The sequence below is a fragment of the Ranitomeya variabilis genome, chromosome 1 (assembly GCF_051348905.1).
Source record: "Ranitomeya variabilis isolate aRanVar5 chromosome 1, aRanVar5.hap1, whole genome shotgun sequence".
Classification (NCBI taxonomy): Eukaryota; Metazoa; Chordata; class Amphibia; order Anura; family Dendrobatidae; genus Ranitomeya; species Ranitomeya variabilis.
The window spans coordinates 682,627,104-682,650,797 of NC_135232.1; the positions used below are offsets into that span (position 1 = coordinate 682,627,104).

Below are 23,694 nucleotides of genomic sequence, written 5' to 3' on the forward strand. Positions count from 1 at the left end.
TTACCATCCCTCATAAATGACCCACATGCACCAATAACCTTCCCTTGTGTTACCATCCCTCATAAATGACCCACATGCACCAATAACCTTCCCTTGTGTTACCATCCCTCATAAATGACCCACATGCACCGGTTGCCTTCCTTTGTGTTACTGTCCCTCATAAATGACCCACATGCACCAATAACCTTCCCTTGTGTTACCATCCCTCATAAATGACCCACATGCACCGGTTTCCTTCCCTTGTGTTACTGTCCCTCATAAATGACCCACATGCACCAATAACCTTCTCTTGTGTTATTACCCCCATAAATGACCCACATGCACCAATAACTTTTCCTTGTTATCACCCCCATAAATGACCCACATGCACCAGTAACCTTTCCTTGTGATATTCCCCCTTTCTAAATGACCCACATGTACCAATAACCTTCCCTTGTGTTATCACCCCTCATAAATGACCCACATGCACAAATCACTCCTCATAAATGACCCGCATACACCAATAACCTTTCCTTGTGTTATCATCTCCCATAAATGGCCCACATGCACCAATCACTCCCTATAAATGACCCACATGCACCAATCACCCCCACAAATGACCCGCATACACCAATAACCTTTCCTTGTGATACTCCCCCTTTCTAATGACCCACATGCGTCCATATTAGATTCCTCGGGCTACTGGTGCATTTTTGATCTGCTTTCATGGAATCACCTTCCAGCTTTCTAGAAGTGGAGAAAAGTTAGCAGGAGCAGAGCAGCGCCATATTGCAGCAGGCACAATAGAGAGCGGCACCAGTTCCGTCCTCACCTCTTGGACTGCGCCTCGGACGGGTTGCGGTCGCGCTGCCGCCGGTTCTTGAACCAGTTGCTGACCTGGGTGAGGGACAGGCCGGTGATCTTGGCCAGGTTCCTCTTGGCGGCGGGGGACGGGTAGCGGTTGTGCTTGTACAGCTCCTTCAGCGCGTTGCGGGACTTCTCCTTGAAGCAGTAGACGGTCTCCTCTCCGTCCCAGATGGTCCGGGGCAGCGGGAACTTCCTCCGCAGCCGGTACTTGTCCACCGCCCCCAGGGCTCTCCCCCGGGCCTTTTCCGCCTCGTTGTACCGAGCCTTGTACCAGAGGTCCTGCAGCACGGCGTGGTTGGACGGCTCAAAGTTATGGCTCTCCAGCACGGAGAAGAGCTCCGGGTACCTGCCCTGGTGGAAGGCGACCAGCGCCCGGGCTTTCAGGATACTCTCATTGCCACGTAGCAGGTCACTCTGGGGAAGCGACCACAGGAACCGGGCCAGCCTGTCCAGATCCCCACCTTGCTGCAGAGCCTCGCACACGCAGGCGACGTGCTCCGGGGAGAAGGCGAGGGTGTACGGGGCCCCGCCGCCGCTGCCGCCGCCGCCGATCACAAGTTCGCTCTTGATCCCTTCCTCCGTCCCGGGCTGCTGTGCATGCTCCATAGAGAAAGGAGCCGCGTCCAAGGCATTTTCCTGCTTGATCTCTATTGCATTTGGGATCCCGTTGGAAGGGGAAGACATTTTTTTCCCCCCTTCTGTTAAAAAAAAAAAAAAGTCCACCCCTCCCGTCTGATCAGGTTTCCATCGGCCACGCAGCGATCATTACTTCCCCCCCCTCCCCAGAAGTGTAAACGGATCGCAGCAATGTGACTACTACACAACTGCAAAAACTGGCAGGAACGTCCTGGCCTGGAGCTGGGAGAGCCATTGGGGGAACGAGGTGGGCGGGGACTTCGCGATGCAAGACCGGCCGTTGCTGCGGCAACCGTCACTCAGAGCGCTCGCTCCCCCTTCCACCTATCCCGTACGGTCAGGCGCAGGCTGCACAGACACCTCCACCTGGCCCGAGCCTGTCCTCCCTGCTGGCCCGAGCCTGTCCTCCCTGCTGGTCCGATCCTGTCCTCCTGCTGGCCCGAGCCTGTCCTCCTGCTGGTCCGATCCTGTCCTCCTGCTGGCCCGAGCCTGTCCTCCTGCTGGTCCGATCCTGTCCTCCTGCTGGTCCGATCCTGTCCTCCTGCTGGTCCGATCCTGTCCTCCTGCTGGCCCGAGCCTGTCCTCCTGCTGGCCCGAGCCTGTCCTCCTGCTGGCCCGAGCCTGTCCTCCTGCTGGCCCGAGCCTGTCCTCCTGCTGGCCCGAGCCTGTCCTCTTGCTGGCCCGAGCCTGTCCTCCCTGCTGGCCCGAGCCTGTCCTCCCTGCTGGCCCGAGCCTGTCCTCCCTGCTGGCCCGATCCTGTCCTCCCTGCTGGTCCGATCCTGTCCTCCTGCTGGTCCGATCCTGTCCTCCTGCTGGTCCGAGCCTGTCCTCCTGCTGGTCCGAGCCTGTCCTCCTGCTGGTCCGAGCCTGTCCTCCTGCTGGCCCGAGCCTGTCCTCCTGCTGGCCCGAGCCTGTCCTCCTGCTGGCCCGAGCCTGTCCCCCACACGTCTGTACAACTCCCGGGCCTGACTGAGCCTCCATAGACAGGGCAATAACTCAGGAGCCTGGATGGTTGCAGAGAAAAGTGTGGACCCTCAAAGGCACAGTATTTGTGGGGCCCCTGGTGCTTCACCTTACTGCTGTGACCCGATTGGCTTACTCTTTATTTATAAATATTGATAGGTATTATTATTTATTTATATAGCACCATTAATTACATGGCGCTGTACATGAGAAGGGGTTACATACAGGGTTATAGATATCGTTTACAGTAAACAAATTTACAATGACAGACTGGTACAGAGGGGAGAGGACCCTGTCCTTGCGGACTTACATTCTACAGGATGGTGGGGAAGGAGACAGGAGGTTGGGGTGCAGCTGCTCGGGTGGTTGGTGAGGCGGCAGAATGGTTATTGCAGGCTGTAAGCTTTCCTGAAGAGATGGGTTTTCAGGTTCTGTCTGAAGGATCCGAGGGTGGTGGATAATCGGACGTGTTGAGGCATGGAATTCCAGAGGATGGGGGATATTCGGGAGAAATCTTGGAGGCGGTTGGGTGAGGAATGAATAAGTATGGAGGAGAGTAGGAGGTCTTGGGAGGTTCGAAGATTACGTGAGGGAAGATAGTGGGAGATTAGTTCAGAGATAAAGGGAGGGGACAGGTTGTGGATGGCTTTGTAGATCAGTGTTAGTAGTTTGAACTGAATTCGTTGGGGAATTGGGAGCCAGTGGAGGGATTTGCAGAGGGGAGAAGCAGGAGAGTAGCGAGGAGAGAGGTGGATTAGGCGGGCAGCAGAGTTGAGGACAGACTGGAGCAGTGCAAGAGAGTTAGTGGGGAGGCCACAGAGGAGGGTGTTGCAGTAATTGAGGCAGGAGATGATGAGGGCATGCACAAGAGTTTTAGTAGATTGAGGGCTGAGGAAGGGACAGATTCTGGCAATATTTTCGAGTTGGAAGTGGCAAGAGTTTGGACGTGTGGTTTGAAGGACAGGGCAGAGTCGCGAGTTACTCCGAGGCAGCGGATTTCAGGTGCGGGAGAGAGCGTGATGCCGTTTACCATAATAGATAGATCGGGTAGGGGAGATACGCGAGACAGGGGAAAGATGATGAGTTCGGTTTTGTCTACATTGAGGGTATGTGCACACGTCAGGATTTCTTGCAGAAATTTCCTGAAGAAAACCGGAAATTTTCTGCAAGAAATCCGCATTTTTTTTTTTGCGTTTTTTCCCCCGTTTTTTTCGCGTTTTTTTAGCATTTTGCAAGCGAAATTAGCTTGCAGAATGCTAAAGTTTTCCAAGCGATCTGTAGCATCGCTTGGAAAACTGACAGGTTGGTCACACTTGTCAAACAAAGTGTTTGACAAGTGTGACCAACTTTTTACTATAGATGCTGCCTATGCAGCATCAATAGTAAAAGATAAAATGTTTAAAAATAATTTAAAAAAAATAAAAAAAATGGTTATACTCACCTGCAGACAGCGGATCTCCTCAGCGGCATCCGTTCCTATAGATGGTGCACGTGTGCAGGACCTTCCATGACGTCGCGGTCACATGACCGGTCTCGCGACCAATCATAAGACCGCGACGTCATCGCAGGTCCTTCACCGCACACCAGCTATAGGAACCGAAGCGGCAGCATGCACCGGAGAGGCGGGAAGACTCCGGAGGCCATCGAAGGTGAGTATATCACTTTTTTTTATTTTAATTCTTTTTTTTTGACCAATTATATGGTGCCCAGTCCGTGGAGGAGAGTCTCCTCTCCTCCACCCTGGGTACCAACCGCACATAATCTGCTTACTTCCCGCATGGTGTGCATAGCCCCGTGCGGGAAGTAAGCAGATCAATGCACTCCTAGGTGTGCGGAATCCCCGCAATTCCGCATTTTTAATGAACATGTTGCTTTTTTTTCCGCGATGCGATTTTTTTCGCGGAAAAAAATGCAACATTTGCACAAAAAATGCGGCATACACTGTAAATAATAGGAGGCATATGTTAGCATTTTTTTCGCGTTTTTATAGCGAATAAAAGCGAAAAAACCGCGAAAAATACTGAACGTGTGCACATGGCCTGAGTTTTAGGAAGCGAGAGGTGAAGACGGGGGATATGGCTGATAGACACTCCGGGATTCTGGACAGCAGAGAGGAGACATCTGGGCTATACCTAGCCATCTTGGTATGAATAAGATAGTAAAGTGAGGCAACACTTTAAAGGGAACCCGTCACCTCTTTGTTGGCCTACCAACTAAAAATACCAGTTAATTGAGTGTCCGCTATAAATTCCCCCTGACTCCCCATGTATCACCCATAAAAACCTTTTTTATTGCTCCCGCGCTGTATGGTTAATGTGTTTGGTCCGGTCCCATGGGCGTTGCTTCGGTTCCCTCACTCCACACTTCCTTGGCTTGCTGGATGCATTCCTTGCCGTGAATATCGCCGATCGCGTAGAGATTTTGTTCGTGCGCAGTCATATGGGGTCTCGCTCGTGTGCAGTATGCTTTGCCCAACTGTGGGCAAAGCCGAAAAGCAGTACGGGTCATGCGCACTACTACTTTACAGACATTATCATCACCGTCCCCATTGGGGATCACAATGTATATTTCCCATCAGTATGTCTTTGGAATGTGGGAGGAAACCAGAGAACCCGGAGGAAATCCACGCAAACACGGGGAGAACTTACAAACTCCTGGCAGTTGTTGTCCTTCGCAGAATTCACACCCAGGACCCCAGCGCTACAAAGCCATTGTGCTACTTTTAACTTTAAAGACACATGGTAAAAGCCCTTCAGCCATGTGTTAATGCACACAGTGGTGTATGGGCTCAAAAGAAATCAAATAATAAAGGAATCCGTCACACTGAGGTAGATATGGTGAAATAGAATGATTTTAATTCTGCGGTCCTATAAATCGTGTTTCTGTCTTCTTAGACCAGGGGAGGGGAATCTCAGGAGCATGGGCCATTTACGGACCCCGGGAAGATTGCCAGGACTCCAGTACTTGGGCCCGCAGCTGTATTTTGATGGCTGCCAACCCCTTAATTTCTTCTTGCTCTGCGAGCACACATCGCTCACTACTGAACACCGAGGCATGTGCAATTTAGGATTACGTCCTGACAACAGTGCCAACATCAGGACAAACTTTTTGGCCGGAGTTAGCACGCGGTTTATACGGCTTCTGAAGGATAGAAATATCCAAATGGACCTTCGCTTAAAAAAGTTTCCCCTCCCTCCTCTGTTCTAGAGCTTCATCAAACACACGTGTATGACCATGGGGCTTGGAGTAAAGTAGCAGGGATGCGCTGAACAAAATGAGACCACCTTCACTAGTTGGGATGACGCATTTTCACCATACCTACCTCAGAGTGCTCGATTCCTTTATTATTTTACTCTGGATTGGGATCCTATCCAAGCATTTTCACTTTCCAAGAAGTGCCGTTTTCTATTACTTCTCAAAAGAAACCGGGGCCTAGATCAAAGTTTTGAATACACCCACCCCCCTTCATGTGATGTCCCAGCCTTTGCAGGTTGCAAGTTGGAAGGGACATATACTATATTTTTCGGACTGTAGGATGTATATTACTATAACATGGTTCCCACATTTAAATGTCAGAAAACATGTTTTCTATTAAGTAAAACTTCCCGGGTATTGTAAATAAGTGGAGGGAGTCAATAGGTAGAATAGGGAGGCAATACTTTACAGTAGGTTAGCTTTAGCGTCTCTATGTGACGTGCAATATACACACAGCTCTGTAGGGTCCACATTATGTACACATACAGTGGGGGAAATAAGTTTGATCCCTTGCTGATTTTGTAAGTTTGCCCACTGACAATGACATGAACAGTCTATAATTTTAATGGTAGATTAATTTTAACATTGAGAGATAGAATATCAATAATAAAATCCAGAAAATCACATTGTATAAATTATATAAATTTATTTAAATTTTACAGTGAGAAATAAGTATTTGATCCCTCTGGCAAACAAGTCTTATTACTTAGTGGCAAAACCCTTGTTGGCAAGCACAGCAGTCAGACGTATTTTGTAGTTGATGATAAGGTTTGCACATGTCAGGAGGAATTTTGGTCCACTCCTTTTTGCAGATCATCTCTAAATCATTAAGATTTTGAGGTTGTCGCTTGGCAACTCGGAGCCTCAACTCCCTCCATAAGTTTTCTGTTGGATTAAGGTTTGGAGACTGTGGCTAGGCCAGTCCCTGACCTTAATGTGCTTTTTGAGCCACTTCTTTGTTGCCTTGGTTGCACGTTTTGGGTCATTGTCTTGTTGGAAGACCCAGCCACGACCCATTTTTAATGTCCTTGCAGAGGGAAGGAGGTTGTCACTCAGGATTTTAGGGTACATGGCTCCATCCATTCTCCCATTGATGCGGTGAAGTAGTCCTGTACCCTTAGCAGAAAAACACCCCCAAAGCATATTTTTTACACCTCCATGCTTGACAGTGGGGATGGTGTTCTTTGGGTAATAGGCAGCATTTCTCTTCCTGAGTTAATGCCAAAGACCTCCATTTTTGTCAGTTCTGACTACAGCTCCTTCTCCCAATCACTCACAGAATCATCCAGGTGTTCATTTGCAAACTTCAGATGGGCCTGCACATGTGCCTTCTTGAGCAGAGGGACCTTGTGGGCACTGCAGGATTTTAAACCTTTATGGCGTAATACGTTGCCAATGGTTTTCTGGTGACAGTGGTCCCAGCTGCCTTGAGATCATTAACAAGTTCCCCCGTGTAGTTTTAGGCTCATCTCTCACCTTCCTCATGATCAAGGATACCCCAAGAGGTGAGCTTTTGCATGGTGCCCCAGACCGATGTTGATTGACAGTCATTTTGTATTTTTTCCATTTTCTTACTATTGCATCAACAGTTGTCTCCTTCTCACCCAGCGTCTTACTTATGGTTTTGTAGCCCATTCCAGTTTTGTGCAGGTCTGTGATCTTGTCCCTGACATCCTTATAAAGGTCTTTGGTCTTGCCCATGTTGCAGAGGTTAGACTCTGACTGACTGAGTCTGTGGACAGGAGTCTTTTATTAAGGTGACCATGTAAGACAGCTGTTTTTAATGCGGTATTGAGTTGATTAACTGGTCTGTAGGAGCCAGAACTCTTAATGGTTGGTAGGGGATCAAACATGGGCGAACATACCGCCGGTTTAACCTGTGCGGCTGCAGCAGGGCACGGAGGCTCCAGGGGGCCCCTGCAGGCAGGGCCGGTGTTAGGGGCAGGCAGCTGCCTAGGTCCCCGCTCCTGTGAGGCAGGGGGGCCCACCTACCGCCAGCACCGACTCCCCCCGCCGCATTGAACTATTGCGGCGTCTGCCGGTACAGTTCAAAGCAGTGATGGAGGAGAGAGCATCACCTGACGCTCCCTCTCCCATCATTTCCCGCTCTGACTCTGACAGACACTGCCGCGCACCCACTGTGTGCCGACAGGAGCAGGAACTGGAAGCAGCGTGGGCACGAGGAGAGGTGAGGAGTGTGTTGTTTTTGTTTGTTTTTTAAACTATAACAGTGAGTACTGGACTGTAGGGCCATTCTGGGGGGAGAGCTGCACTGTATACCATGAGCAGTGCTGTATACTATGCGGCTGTGTGCTGTATACCATGAGGCTGCTCTATATACCATGAGGCTGCGCTGTATACCATGAGGCTGCGCTGTATACCATGAGGCTGTGTGCTGTATACCATGAGGCTGTGTGCTGTATACCATGAGGCTGTGTGCTGTATACCATGAGGCTGTGTGCTGTATACCATGAGGCTGTGTGCTGTATACCATGAGGCTGTGTGCTGTATACCATGAGGCTGTGTGCTGTATACCATGAGGCTGTGTGCTGTATACCATGAGGCTGCGCTGTATACCATGAGGCTGTGTGCTGTATACCATGAGGCTGTGTGCTGTATACCATGAGGCTGTGTGCTGTATACCATGAGGCTGTGTGCTGTATACCATGAGGCTGCGCTGTATACCATGAGGCTGTGTGCTGTATACCATGAGGCTGCGCTGTATACCATGAGGCTGCGCTGTATACCATGAGGCTGTGTGCTGTATACCATGAGGCTGCGCTGTATATCATGAGGCTGTGTGCTGTATACCATGAGGCTGTGTGCTGTATACCATGAGGCTGCGCTGTATACCATGAGGCTGTGTGCTGTATACCATGAGGCTGTGTGCTGTATACCATGAGGCTGTGTGCTGTATACCATGAGGCTGTGTGCTGTATACCATGAGGCTGCGCTGTATACCATGAGGCTGTGTGCTGTATACCATGAGGCTGCGCTGTATACCATGAGGCTGCGCTGTATACCATGAGGCTGTGTGCTGTATACCATGAGGCTGCGCTGTATATCATGAGGCTGTGTGCTGTATACCATGAGGCTGTGTGCTGTATACCATGAGGCTGCGCTGTATACCATGAGGCTGTGTGCTGTATACCATGAGGCTGCGCTGTATACTATGAGGCTGTGTGCTGTATGCTATGCGGGCTGTGTTGTATACTATGGGGGGTACATTATATGTTATATTCTATGGGGAAGGCTGTGTTATATACAATGGGGGGCTGCATTATATTCTATGGGGCTACATTATATACTATGGGGAGGTGGGCTGTATTATATTCTATGGGGGGCTACATTATATTCTATGGGGGAGCTTTATTAGATTTTATGAGGGAGGATTGCATCATACTCTTTGATGGGGCTACATTATATTCTATGGGGAGGTGGGCTGTATAATATTCTATGGGGGGCTGTATTATATTTATATTCTATGAGGGGTGTTAGCATCATACTCTGAGGGGGCTTCATTATACTATATGAGGGGGCTGCATTATATTCTATGGGGGTTACATCATACTCTGGGGTGGCTGCATTATACTATATGTGGGCTGCATTATACTGTATCGAGGACTATGGGGAATACATTATACTATATGAAGAACTATGGGGTGCATTATACTATGGGAAGTGAATTGTACTACATGGATGACTATGGCGGTGCATTATACTATATGGAGCACTATGAGTGTATTATATTATGTGGAGGACTGAGCAGTGTATTTTAATATATGGAGGACTATGAGAAGTGTATTATACTATATGGAGGACTATGGGGAGTGTATTATACTATATGGAGGACTATAGGGCACATTATATTATACGGAGGACTATGCGGTGTGCATTTAAAATATGGAGGACTGTGGTGCACATTATAATATATTGAAGACTATGAGGTGTATTGTACTAAACAAGCAAAATGCTGCATAGTCATCGAGTGATTGGATTGGTTATGCCGGAACAGAAATACTTGTTCTCAGCAGAACATCGCCGGTGTAAACTGTAGATGTGCTGCTGATAAAATGATACTGTATGGTGCTGTGTTAGTGATCTATTAGTGATCATTCTGTTCCCATCATTCATTCTCAAACGGTGGAAAGAGGCCGGGAAACAAGCGTTGAACGATTTCAATATTGTCGATCACACTCCTTTAGCGGCCTGAACTCAGGGAATGTAAATACACCCGAAATGCTTCTGTGTGATGTGCAATATGTTAGCATTTGAGGCCTCATTTTAAACTTTGTCTAGGGCCCCACTTTGCCTAAAACCGGCCCTGCCTGAGGGTGGCTAATGAGGGCAAACTGGCCAGTTTATCCGGCTCCAGGGGGGCCCCTGGCCAGATTGCCATCATGAGATTGCAGCTCCGCTGCCTGCAAGAGAAAAAGGCAGCGGAATGGAGCTGCAGGGAATGGATCCATCCTGCTTCCTGCCCGCGCTTCCTGCCACACAGCAGCGGCTGAATTACATCATCATTCAGCGCCGCGGCTGTGCGAGACAGGAAGCTGCCGGCGATGGTGCGGCTTCAGAATACCGTGCGAGCAGAGGTGAGGTGTGTGTGTGCAGAGAGGTGAATGGTGCTGTGTGTGTGTGTGTGTGTGTGTGTGTGTGTGTAGGTGGAGGAGAGGGCAATGATGGGGGGGTTATGGGGCCGAAGGCAATTATTGGGTTGATGGAGAGGGCAATGATAGGGGTGGTGGGGCAGGAGGAAATGATGGTGGCAGTGGAAAGGACAATGATTGGGGTGGTGGGGGAGAAAGCAATAATGGAGGTGGTGAAGAGCGCAATCATGGGGGTGGGGGAGAGGGCAATAATGGGATGCAGGGGATTTATAATGGGTTTAAGAACAGGGGAGGTGGAGGAAGACATTATTATCGATTATTATGTCTAACACAGTCCCTTAGTATAAAGTGTACTCACTTATGTATAGCACAGTCCCTTAGCTTTGTCGCCTTAAAAGGAGGGGGGCCCCAAGCTGTCTGTGTCCGCCCCTGGGATCAAATACTTATTTCTCACTGCAAAATGCAAATAAATTTATATCATTTATACAATGTGATTGCCTGGATTTTATTTTTGATATTCTATCTCTCAATGTTAAAATTAACCTACCCTTAACATTATAGACCGTTCATGTCTTTGTCAGTGGGCAAACTTACAAAATCAGCAAGGGATCAAATACTTATTTCCCTCACTGTAAAACTCTGCAATCCACACATACATACGCAGAAAGAAAAGTGTCCCTGTGGAAGAACGGTATATGGGCCCTTTCCAGTGCAATAATTCATCAGAATGCACAATTCCACTTCTGTTGGAGGGGGAAAAGGGCTCCATTACTTCTTGGGCCTTTGTTGCACCAATGGTATGTCCGCCACTGCACACACACAATGCTTGCATGTGCAGTAGATGCATACACACAGCTCTGCTCACTGGACAGAACATATACGCACAGCAGTGCTGCACACACACACCTCTGCTGCATACATACACTCAGCACTGCTGCATACATACACACGCTTTTGTTTTTTTTGGCCAGCGTCCCAGGCCTCCTTGGAGTTCCAGGCCCCGAAGCAGCTCCTATGGCAAAGATGCAAAGTCTATGGCCTCAATTCATTAAGACTGATGTCTGGAACATCTACCTCAATGACAGGCGTGCAGGAATAAGATACCACTTGGCATGAATTTGGCCAATCTTCTCTGTGGCATGCACCACTGTGCACCTCGCCAGCAATATTATTCCAGCCAGGCATCAGTGTGAAGAAAATCCCTGCATGCATTAGTCTCTTCCGAGTATTGGATGAGACTTGCCTGTTCTATTCTTTGGTGCATAAAAAAAAAAATTGGAACCCACGCAGAGCATAATATATTGCATCTGAGTTTTACAGATACATTGCCATTATTAACATAGGAAACAGCCATCGGACAAGGGCCCTGCAAACCTACCTCTACCTGTGGCCTCTTCTGATTAGTAAGCCCCCTCACGACATCACAGGTGTGCAGTGCCTCAATGTCACATCACAGGACCCATTAGACACAGATGTCGGGATACAGTTTGCAGCTTTTGGTCTGGCCACCACACACTGCTAACCTGACTGCTGGACAAGGGTCCTGCAAAGTTATTTTGCTCAACTCTATATCTTACCAATTCAATTCCCATCAAACACTATGGGACCTGTAATGTAACAACCTTATGACATTGGCCTATGCTTGCTGGTGCCAATCAGGTAGGTTGGAAGGCATGTATGATGTATCTGTCCATTATATATATTGCCATTTGTCCACATGTCCTGAATGTAAAGCTTATGAAAAAAAAAAGTTAACATGTTTTCGAATTGGCCATAGGCAAAAAGATGTGGCCACGATTTAGTAAATGTTCTCATATTGGAATGTTTGTCTGTAAACCACATGTAAAGGTATTTTGCTATGAGCATTGCAAGGAGAAGTCAAATTTCACATTGGTTCAGTCCTTGGAAAGGATTATGGGACAATTGTATAACTGAGAAAATTTGTATTTATCTCTGTGCACATCCTAGAAAGGACAACAAAGAAAACATGGTAGACAAAAATGGAGATGCAATGTCATGGGGTTACCACGACAGTGTGGAGCCAGAAGACCACAGAGTCTGATTGCTCCTACTCCGGCGCTGAGAAGAAGCACTTCTCCATCATTTTAAATGTGTTTATTTTTTCTGGCAGAACAGGGGTTAATCAGCCATGTTGGAAATCCCTGTGCTCACATCTGAGCTTGGTTAGCAACTCCTTTTCCCTTTATAATCTGGGCTCTATTGCTAATCCTTGTCAGCTAGCATTTGCTGCATGGCTATTGGAGGGAGTGGAGCACATATGAGGAGAGTTGAAGGAGTTATTAGTGACTGTTGCTCGGTTTGTATGTGTGGTAATTCCTTATCCACTCCCGCTGCATTGCTCTGTTATATGTGAGTGAATATTTTGTATGCCTGGAGTTTTCTGTTAACCCTTGTTTGTGTTGCCTTGTTTGGTTGGTGTACTATGGTGCACAGTAGCGCCCCCTCTTCCGTGGGTGGGGGAAAAGAACAGACGGAGGGCCAACTTAGGAGATAAGGCAAGGATGGAGGCCCCGGCATATTCGCCATCTGAAGTATCCCGGGGAGCAGGCCGAGTTAGGGTGCCCCTAGTGTTAGGGACAGGGAAGGAGCCACTGCTCCCAGGTCACCCGACAGCTGTGTCGTGACATGCATTTTGTCCAATAACCATCCCTCTACCCTCTCTCCTCTTCTGATGTTTCATGGTTATATCTTACATTCACTGTGTCTTGCTGAATGAGTACACAAAAGAAAGAAATTCATACATTAGCTGTGGACCCATGGCTGTGAAAAAAAGTGTGTCTCCTGCTTAGGAGGACCCCCACACAATAATCATCCAAAACAGACGACCCTTTGATCTGAATGGGTGCAGTAAAATACATCTAATGAGGAGCTGCATTATAGTTTCCCCAGCAAGCATTGCTGGAAAGCTGAGATCTCTGCAGTCACTGGGGGGGAAATTGATAGTATAGGGTGTTTGGAAAAGATGAACCCAGTTTCAATCATTAAATCCCTGCAACCATGAACCGCCTATCTTATTGTAACAAATGGAAGCGGAGGCACAGGTGGTGAAGTTCACATTCATTTTTTTATTGATATTTTTATGGCACATCGGGACCACGGTCCAGTGGGCTCCGAAGGGGGTGTGACTATGTGAGCCCCAGGCACCTGTGGTAAGTCCCCTCGAACAGGGTCGGAATGGAATGCCTGAGGGACACGGGTGCTACCTCCAGTTAGACCCTGGACACGTGGCAGCTGTCCCAGCGGGACAGACAGACAAGCAGGGTTAACAGATTTCGTGGAACTGACATGTGAAACTGGCGTTGTCCAGAGGTACGGATGGCTGAATGGTGGGACGTGACGGAACTGGTTTAGACAAAACAGTCATCGTCCAGGATAGCTGGGTAACAGGTAGCTGATAGTCTGCGGGCTAGAAATAGTAATCACTAACACGCCATTGGTCAGAAGTACTTTTTGAAAAATGCGCGCTGTCTCTTTAAGAGACCAAGAGTGCACGACGCGCAACCTAAACACTCTACCCGAGAACCTTCTGGCCGCGCGGCAGGGGGAAGAGAGGAAGTAAAGGCTGCAGCAGGACGGCATGGGGCCGGCGCAGAGTGAGAGTCCCGACGGGGACCCCGAGAAGGTACAGGACTGGAACCGGGTGTAAGGCTGGGGTCACACTTGGCGTAAGACAATACGCCACGTATTATACGTCCGTACTACGGCCGTAATACGGAGAAATGTTCCCAAAATAGTGATCCGTAGTCAGGGTGTGTCAGCGTATTTTGCGCATGGCATCCTCCGTATGTAATCCGTATGGCATCCGTACTGCGAGATTTTCGCGCAGGCTTGCAAAACCGACATCTAATGGATTTATGTGCTCAAATGTTAGGGAAAACATATATACAGTATATATATATATGTCATTGAGACACATATATATATATATATATATTCTGTATTTAGATTTCATTCAGCGCGATATCTGTGAAAAGTCGGTAATTCAATTGCCGGCTTTTCATTTCTCCTGCACAAACCCGACAGGATATGAGACATGGTTTTCATACAGTAAACCATCTCATATCCCCTTTTTTTTTGCATATTCCACACTACTAATGTTAGTAGTGTGTATGTGCAAAATTTCAGCGCTGTAGCTGCTGAAATAAAGGGTTAAATGGCGGAAAAAATTGGCGTGGGCTCCCGCGCAATTTTCTCCGCCAGAATGGTAAAGCCAGTGACTGAGGGCAGATATTAATAGCCAGGAGAGGGTCCATGGTTATTGGCCCCCCCGTGGCTAAAAACATCTGCCCCCAGCCACCCCAGAAAAGGCACATCTGGAAGATGCGCCTATTCTGGCACTTGGCCACTCTCTTCCCACTCCCTGTAGCGGTGGGATATGGGGTAATGAAGGGTTAATGCCACCTTGCTATTGTAAGGTGACATTAAGCCAGATTAATAATGGAGAGGCGTCAATTATGACACCTATCCATTATTAATCCAATTGTATGAAAGGGTTAAAAAACACACACACACATGATTTAAAAGTATTTTAATGAAATAAACACAGCGGTTGTTGTAATAATTTATTGCTCTCTCAATCCATTTCCAGGCCCTCGCTTGGCAAAATAATAAACGCACAAGATACATACCTTCTGATGTCAGATCACGTCCAACGAGGTAATCCATCTGAAGGGGTTAACTAATATTACAGGCACGAACTGCAATAAACCACTCGCTGGTGCCTGTAAACCCCGGGTGCTGAAAGGAAAGCTGGATCTGTACTTACATTCAGTCGCGGTGATGCGCCCCTGCTGGATGTTCTCATGAACTGCAGCCTGGGAACTTTTTCCCACGCTCCAGGTCATATGAGGACATCCACCAGGGGGCGCATCACCGCGACTGAAGGAAATGTAGGTCAATGACCTACATTTCATTCATTCGCCGGCGAAATTACAGGCAGGAGCACACCGCTGCATTAGCAGGGCTCCTGCCTGTAATATTAGTTAACCCCTTCAGATGGATTACATCTTGGGAAGTGATCTGACATCAGAAGGTATGTATCTTGTGCGTTTATTATTTTGCCAAGCGAGGGCCTGGAAATGGATTGAGAGAGCAATAAATTATTACAACAACCTGTGTGTTTATTTCATTAAAATACTTTTAAATCATGTGTGTGTGTTTTTTAACCCTTTCAAACAATTGGATTAATAATGGATAGGTGTCATAATTGACGCCTCTCCATTATTAATCTGGCTTAATGTCAGCTTACAATAGCAAGGTGGCATTAACCCTTCATTACCCCATATCCCACCGCTACACGGGAATGGGAAGAGAGTGGCCAAGTGCCAGAATAGGCGCATCTTCCAGATGTGCCTTTTCCGGGGTGGCTGGGGGCAGATGTTTTTAGCCACGGGGGGGCCAATAACCATGGACCCTCTCCTGGCTATTAATATCTGCCCTCAGTCACTGGCTTTACCACTCTGGCGGAGAAAATTGCGCGGGAGCCCACGCCAATTTTTTCCGCCATTTAACCCTTTATTTTAGCAGCTACAGCGCTGAAATTTTGCACATACACACTACTAACATTAGTAGTGTGGAATATGCAAAAAAAAAGGGGATATGAGATGGTTTACTGTATGAAAACCATGTCTCATATCATGTCGGGTTTGTGCAGGAGAAATGAAAAGCCGGCAATTGAATTACCGGCTTTTCACTAACACCGCTGCGTATTTCTCGCAAGTCACACTGCTGGTCCGTGTGTAATCCGTATTTTTCTCGCCCCCATAGACTTTCATTGGCGATTTTTTTGCGCAATACGCTGACAAACGCAGCATGCTGCGATTTTGTACGGCCGTAGAAAGCCGTATAATACTGAACCGTAATATACGGCTGATAGGAGCAGCCCCATTGAGAATAATTGTGCCGTATGTTATGCGAGTTTTACGGACGTAGTTTCTGCGCTCTTACGTCCGTAAAACTCGCATGTGTGACCCCGGCCTAACACTTACCACTTGAAGAATTGGGTCGTAGAGATTCAGATGATTCCCGTTAGATGCCTATCCCAGTGTACAAACAGTTCCTGGCTTAGGTCTTTTCCAAGATGTCAACCTCATAACAGAATTAATTTTGCACTCTACAATTCACCAAGACTGAATCTGTAATTGTAGTGCAGCATGCATCTCGACGGCATTATGGCATTGATCCGCCATTGCCAAAAAGTAATTGTCATTGGCACTGACAACTTGAGGAAACAGGCTGTCTATGTCAGGCGGTGAGCCCAGGGCAACCACACACTTCACAGGAAACCAGCAGAAGAAAGTTTTCTGTATAGCCAATGCAAGTCCACTCATCTTGCAGACCTTAAAGAGGTTGTCCACTACTTTTTTTTAATTTGATGATTTATCCTTGGGATAGTAATCCAAAATTGATCGGCACTCCAATAGTATTAGTGGTGCATGTGGAAAGGGTAGATAATGCAAAGTCAAGGCTTTTTCTTGGTTCCTTTATTCAACAAAGTTGGACGCGTTTCAGCCCATTCAAAAGACTTCATCGCTGATGAAAGCTTTGGATCAGCTGAAACGTGTCCAACTTTGAAGATTAAAGGAACAAAGAATAAAAATCTATGTGAGTGCCAGGACTTTCTTGACTTTGAATTTTCCTTAGGATAGTCCATCAATATCTGATCAGTGGGGGTGAGACACCCAGCTTCCCCACCGATCGATCAGCTGTGGCTGTAAGTTCTCGGATGCTGCTGGAACTTATTATGGTCACCGAAGATTCAGTTGAATAGTGGGGAGATTTGCAGAACCCGGCCACAGCCATTATAGAAATGACAAAGCTTCTGTGTTCCGACGTCATCCGAGAACTTTTGGTCGGCGTCAGTAACAACTGACAGGTGTCGCAATCTCATCGATTAGATATTGATGGCCTATTCTAGGGATAGACCAACAATAAAGAAAAAAAAATAAGCAGTGTCCATCCCCTTTATATCACACTGGAAGTCAATAAGAACATTGTATCTGCACTATTCTCATCCACACATTCCACACTGTGCAATGGGAACAGATTGACTTTGGAATTGAGATCCTGCCCGTAGAAGTGTAAATCCCTCACAATTCCTTGCTGAATCATTTCCTACTAATCTGCTCTTGAAATATTGGCAAAAGATGAATCGATAAACTCGGCCTTGGATCTAGTTTTAGTAATATAAATTAAATGGAAAGTACCATTAATATTTAATTCGACTGATATTGATGCAGACACGGTTTCGTCTCGTCAGTCTCACCACTTCCCCAGAACCTCCTTTTGATCATGTTTATGTTATAAATATATTGTTACATGGTACCTATATTTTCACAGTTGAAAGAAGTTCTGATGTCTCCATTATATGTGGACTCGTTTTATACTAGCTTCTAGGTTTACTATGGTGACATCTAAATAAAAGATGATACACTCGGAGACAATGCTTGCATGCATTTTATATGTCTTATTAACATGGTCTTTGCATAATTGATAAGCATGGCAGACAGCAGTTGAGCGCATGGTCAGATTTGTTTATTATGTCTTGTCTTACAGGATAAGACTCTAATGGTAATATTCTTATATGTGCATGGGTGATCATTAGGAGTATACATGACGGTCATTCACATGAATGGGTGATCATTGATATGATTTCTGCCATAGCTCATGGAAGGGGAATCTGAATGAGGGAACCATGTTTATGTTAATAAGGTGCGATAATATAGGGCCTAACAGAACAAAGTACCCTTTATTTTAGCGCCTACTTGCCTTGCATTGTTTTTGCATTTTTATTAAGAGCTTTCAATGAGGAAAAATGTAAATTCAAGAATATGCGTAAAAACTGCAATCATGGATCTTACATATAGTTATATTTTCTAAAGAGTGAATGTTAACTTTGGATTAAAGAGAATCCATCACCGCCAAAATGCATTTTATATGGGCTTTACGGCATTGTAGGGGGACATAGCTACTATAACAGCCATGCTTGTATATATGAGGAGGCTTTGGTGCACCCTTGGTGTGGCCAAGAGTTTGGTGTACCATTATGTGCATTTGGACTGTTCCCATGCATAATCTTCAGAATTTCCTTTTATATTAGGACACAATATTGGTGGTTGTTCCTTAGCGAGTGCCGCATCCTCATCAACATTTACTAGTCACAGCTCAGTCCTATTCATTTGAATCGCTTTTTTTTCCTTATAATATAATGTAAATATTTTTTTTTTATTATTAAAATTTTTTTAGGAAAACATTTCTCGGAACATGACTTTGTAGGAAAGAAAGAGCAATTATTCATTACATTGTTAAACACTTAAGTAAAAGCCTTAATACCTTAATAGCCGTACTTACTGATGCTTTGTGAAGTATGTTTACCATTCAGACAGATCCAGACTTCCTGGATGTTCTACATATTGCTATATTCCTACAGATTTTAGTACAGATGCTTGACTAATAATTGGCTCAATTGTTAGCAATCTTTCTGCATTTGGGTCCTATAATCCTTGAACGCAGCCATTCACACGTCCGATTTTTCCACTTATGAGAAAAATGGACCAATTATTCTGATCAGACTTTCATCAGAGTTAGTCCGGGATCACACACAGAGAGATACAGCCGAGTCTCGCAAGTTAAAACCAAGCTCTGGCACCGGCGCTTCAGAGCGGAGCATGCGGCCGCATAGCAATACATGGAGCTGCACGCTCCGCTCCGGAGTGGCGGTGCCAAAGCTTGTTTTTAACCTGCGAGACTCGGCCGTATATCGCTGTAGTGTGACTCCGGCCTAAAGTGTGGTCCAAATGTCATCTGATTTTCTTGTATGTGGAGAAATAAAATTAAAAAAATTCCACTGTCTCCATTCTGACAGTACGTGAAAATTGGACCACACTTGCAGTCCAATTTTTTTCATGGACCTACTGACTTGCATTGCCGATTTTAATCCGACCCTTGGATCAAAACTGGACTGGTCTCCTCGATACATGTACATGGCTCCATAGACTGACGGGTACGAGTGCTATCCGTGAAATTTTTCTCCTATGTCAAAATTACTGTCTTGTGTTGGATTTTACCAATTATCAATGTCACAATCACGCAAAGTCAGATTTTCTTACCTGATTGCTATCTGAAAGGCAAAATCTGTACGTTGCACCAATTGCTCTTGAGCACATGTCTGATCACTGAAACCATAATCAATCACAAAAATGAAGATTATTTACTCCATAGAATATGGTGGGTACTTCAGCTTTTTTGAGACTACCTTTATCCCTGGACTATGTCTGATATTGCAGTATAGTTGTAATATCAATCATAACGCACAGTCAAAAGTAGCGCTATGTTAGGTAGAAACTGGGCACAGATTCCCTATTGGTGATGGTCTCAGACCCACATAGATCACATTTTCCTAGCTTTTTTTTCAGGCTCCGTGTGAGACATATTAGCAGTCTACTCTCCTTACTGCAGAGTTAAAACTTAGTTTATCACACTCAGGTCTGCTGTGCTCTAGCACCTGTCATCACTATGCAGTGAGGAGAGCAGACTGTTTTTCAATACATATATTAGAAAATAGCCGACAGCACAACTGATATAGGGATGCCTGTCCTAGTTCCACTGGACCCAAATGGAAAAGTACACACCGCAGCAAAGTGAAGGACAGCATCCAATCCAGGTGAAGTATAAAAAGTCCTTTATTGTGCCAAATGCATTTGGCACAATAAAGGACTTTTTATACTTCACCTGGATTGGATGCAGTCCTTCACTTTGCTGCGGTGTGTTTTTCAATACGTCTCACACTGTGCCTCTTCTAATCTAAGGCGGGGGGTGTTCTTCTTTCCCAGGGTGTTTCTTCCTGCTTATGCTTGGTCAGTGTCAAAAAAACACCAAGAAAAAGGCAGAGATGTTTACCTGCCCAGGCCTCAAAACAAATGCACTATCGGGGACCCGATTAAAGATGGCAGCTACACAGGTGCAGTAATACCGATGAGACAGCCAGCCTGCAATCAGGGATTGGCCGTTTGGTACACCAGTGCACAAAAAGACACAGTCTGTATGCGGCAATGTTCACACGCAAGAGATGCAGAGCATCTGGCTCACAGCCTATTAGTGACGCCCATACTCTTAGATCAGGCGGGCTGCCCAGTGCTAACTAAAATGCATCCTGTGTGAACAGGAGCCACAGTTTACAGAGCCAGTGTCAGCAAGAAGAAGTTCATGCCACCAGTGAAATCTCTCTGGTAATGCCCATTTGGACTTAAAGGGAACCTGTCACCTGAATTTGGCGGGACAGGTTTGTGGTCATATGGGCGGGGTTTTCGGGTGTTTGATTCACCCTTTACTTACCCGCTGGCTGCATGCTGGCCGCAATATTGGAGTGAAGTTCATTCTCTGTCCTCTGTAGTACACGCCTGTGCAAGGCAATCTTGCCTTGCGCACGCGCAGTATGCTTTGCCCAACTGCGGGCAAAGCCGAAAAGCATTAGTGCGCATGCACCGGCGCATTATGTCCCGGAAGTATTTCACTGTGTTCCAGGACATATTGCGCCGGCGCATGCGCACTAATGGTTTTCGGCTTTGCCCGCAGTTGGGCAGCATACTGCGCGTGCGCAAGGCAAGATTGCCTTGCGCAGGCGTGTACTACGGAGGACACAGCATGAACTTCACTCCAATATTGCGGCCAGCATGCAGCCAGCGGGTAAGTAAAGGGTGAATCAAACACCCGAAAACCCCGCCCATATGACCGCAAACCTGTCCCGCTAAATTCAGGTGACAGGTTCCCTTTAAGAAAAAAGTTAACTGTTTAGGTGCAAAATACTTAGATTGCTAATATCTCTGCAACGGAGAGGGGAAAAGAAAACAAAAAAAACCACATTTTATTCTGCTCTGCCGCAACTATTGCATCCTGTGTCCAGTTGAACATGTACAATTTGGAGAAAGGTCCTCTTTAAGATATTGCCTAGCACCAGAAAGCATAATACATATTTTTCTTTTCCTCCAATGGGAAACTTAATTTCATTTCGCATTGTGTGAATATGGTTACGCTTCCTTCCTGTTCCTTTAACATTAATGCTGTAGGGCTAAACCACTAATTGCGGTATATCCCAATGTCAAACAGGATACCCTGCTTGTGATTCTGCAGTTCATACAGCTACTGAATACACACAGATGGGTCTGTAGCTCATGGGGTTAGTAGTATTTGCATAAAGTATCCTTGATTTCGAGGAGATGAATTATTTTGAGTCTTGGTATAAATCTGTTCATCATTAAACTGTCAATTGTGTTCTTTCTTAATTACAACTTTTATTGGTTTCTATTTTTGGAATGTGGAATAAAGTACCAATATGATAACTTATGGCATTACATCTAGACTATTTTTTGGCTAGAAATCCACTTTCAAATAGAAATACATACCAATAGTCCACAAGACAAAAAAACAAACAAACACATATCCACATTATGTGTATATATACACTCACCGGCCACTTTATTAGGTACACCATGCTAGTAACGGGTTGGACCCCCTTTTGCCTTCAGAACTGCCTCAATTCTTCGTGGCATAGATTCAACAAGGTGCTGGAAGCATTCCATCCTCAGAGATTTTGGTCCATATTGACATGATGGCATCACACAGTTGCCGCAGATTTGTCGGCTGCACATCCCAAAGATGCTCCATACAAGGCAGGATGGATCCATGCTTTCATGTTGTTTACGCCAAATTCTGACCCTACCATCCGAATGTCGCAGCAGAAATCGAGACTCATCAGACCAAGCAACGTTTTTCCAATCTTCTACTGTCCAATTTCGATGAGCTTGTACAAATTGTAGCCTCAGTTTCCTGTTCTTAGCTGAAAGGAGTGGTACCCGGTGTGGTCTTCTGCTGCTGTACCCCATCTGCCTCAAAGTTCGACGCACTGTGCGTTCAGAGATGCTCTTAGGCCTACCTTGGTTGTAACGGGTGGCGATTTGAGTCACTGTTGCCTTTCTATCAGCTCGAACCAGTCTGCCCATTCTCCTCTGACCTCTGGCATCAACAAGGCATTTCCGCCCACAGAACTGCCGCTCACTGGATTTTTTTTCTTTTTCGGACCATTCTCTGTAAACCCTAGAGATGGTTGTGCGTGAAAATCCCAGTAGATCAGCAGTTTCTGAAATACTCAGACCAGCCCTTCTGGCACCAACAACCATGCCACGTTCAAAGGCACTCAAATCACCTTTCTTCCCCATACTGATGCTCGGTTTGAACTGCAGGAGATTGTCTTGACCATGTCTACATGCCTAAATGCACTGAGTTGCCGCCATGTGATTGGCTGATTAGAAATTAAGTGTTAACAAGAAGTTGGACAGGTGTACCTAATAAAGTGGCCAGTGAGTGTATATATATATAGATTCAAAGATTATATGTATATCTATATTCAATATCTCTCTAATTTCTTACTATTTCAATTCACATAATCCAGCCGTTTCAGCCTAATAATATAAATAGTTAAAAACTAGCAGATTGGACCACACCAGTCACAGAAACATACCCTAATGGGAAAAAAGCAAAGTGCACGAAGGAACACACCCAACAACATGATATAGTGCCATTTCAGAATAAAAAAAACCAAATGTGTGCCCCATTTTTTATTTTTACTTTTATAATTTGTGAAGGACAGCTTATGTAAAATGAGCTAATAAAATATTTTATTGGTACTGTATATATATTTGTGACTATTTTTGTGTGTGTGATTTTTCTACATTTTTACATTTTATGCGATATATAACAGATATTATCGTTTTGAGGATGTTGGCCTTTGTAGGTGTTCTCGTGAGAAGACAGGATAAATGGAAACTACCTGATGCCTTCTTTCCAGAATACACCTCCAATCACTTCTACATATAAAAATGGCTGTTCATCCACAGTGGCTATTATGAGGAATGAAATCTATTAAACATATAATAGCATAGTCTTTACCCTGGTATCACTGGCCAATGCTATAGTTATACCCCTGATATTGGTGTCATTAGGGCGCTCTTGCTAGCTGAGGAACCACATGTGGTCTAAATCTCCAATTACAGCGGCACCATACGACGGCCGGTCTTTACCAATTGGCGGTCATTTAATAGCAGACCGCAGTAAGTGAGGTATGCTGAGCGATCTATACCAGATCGTTCAGTTCGCATAGGCCACCATACTTCTCGGCAGCACGAGTCCTGTTTACACAGGATGCACCGCAGAAAGAAATAATTTTTGGAGCTGCAAAAAACATCATTTCATTTCACAAGTGAACTGCTCGTTCATCGAGTGATCGGCAGTGTGTTTACACTGAAAGATATTCGTGAAACGACTGTTTTAGGAACGCTCCTTGACTATTATCTTTTTGTGTAAATCCAGC

The 23,694-nt window shown here is 45.9% G+C and overlaps 1 protein-coding gene across 2 annotated transcripts in view; it reads right to left on the reverse strand.

The window, feature by feature from the left end:
* Positions 1 to 1,959, reverse strand: part of LOC143776282 (homeobox protein SIX4-like) — a 31,524-nt gene extending 29,565 nt beyond the window's left edge. Inside the window, exon 1 of one of the 2 annotated variants that reach the window (XM_077265504.1) lies at positions 812 to 1,887. In XM_077265504.1, the coding sequence (XP_077121619.1) occupies positions 812 to 1,530 (719 nt within the window). In that variant the 5' untranslated portion in view covers positions 1,531 to 1,887. Of the gene's footprint in view, positions 1 to 811 lie in introns of both variants that reach the window. The other variant, XM_077265512.1, reaches the window with a different exon arrangement.
* Positions 1,960 to 23,694: the final 21,735 nt, after the last annotated feature.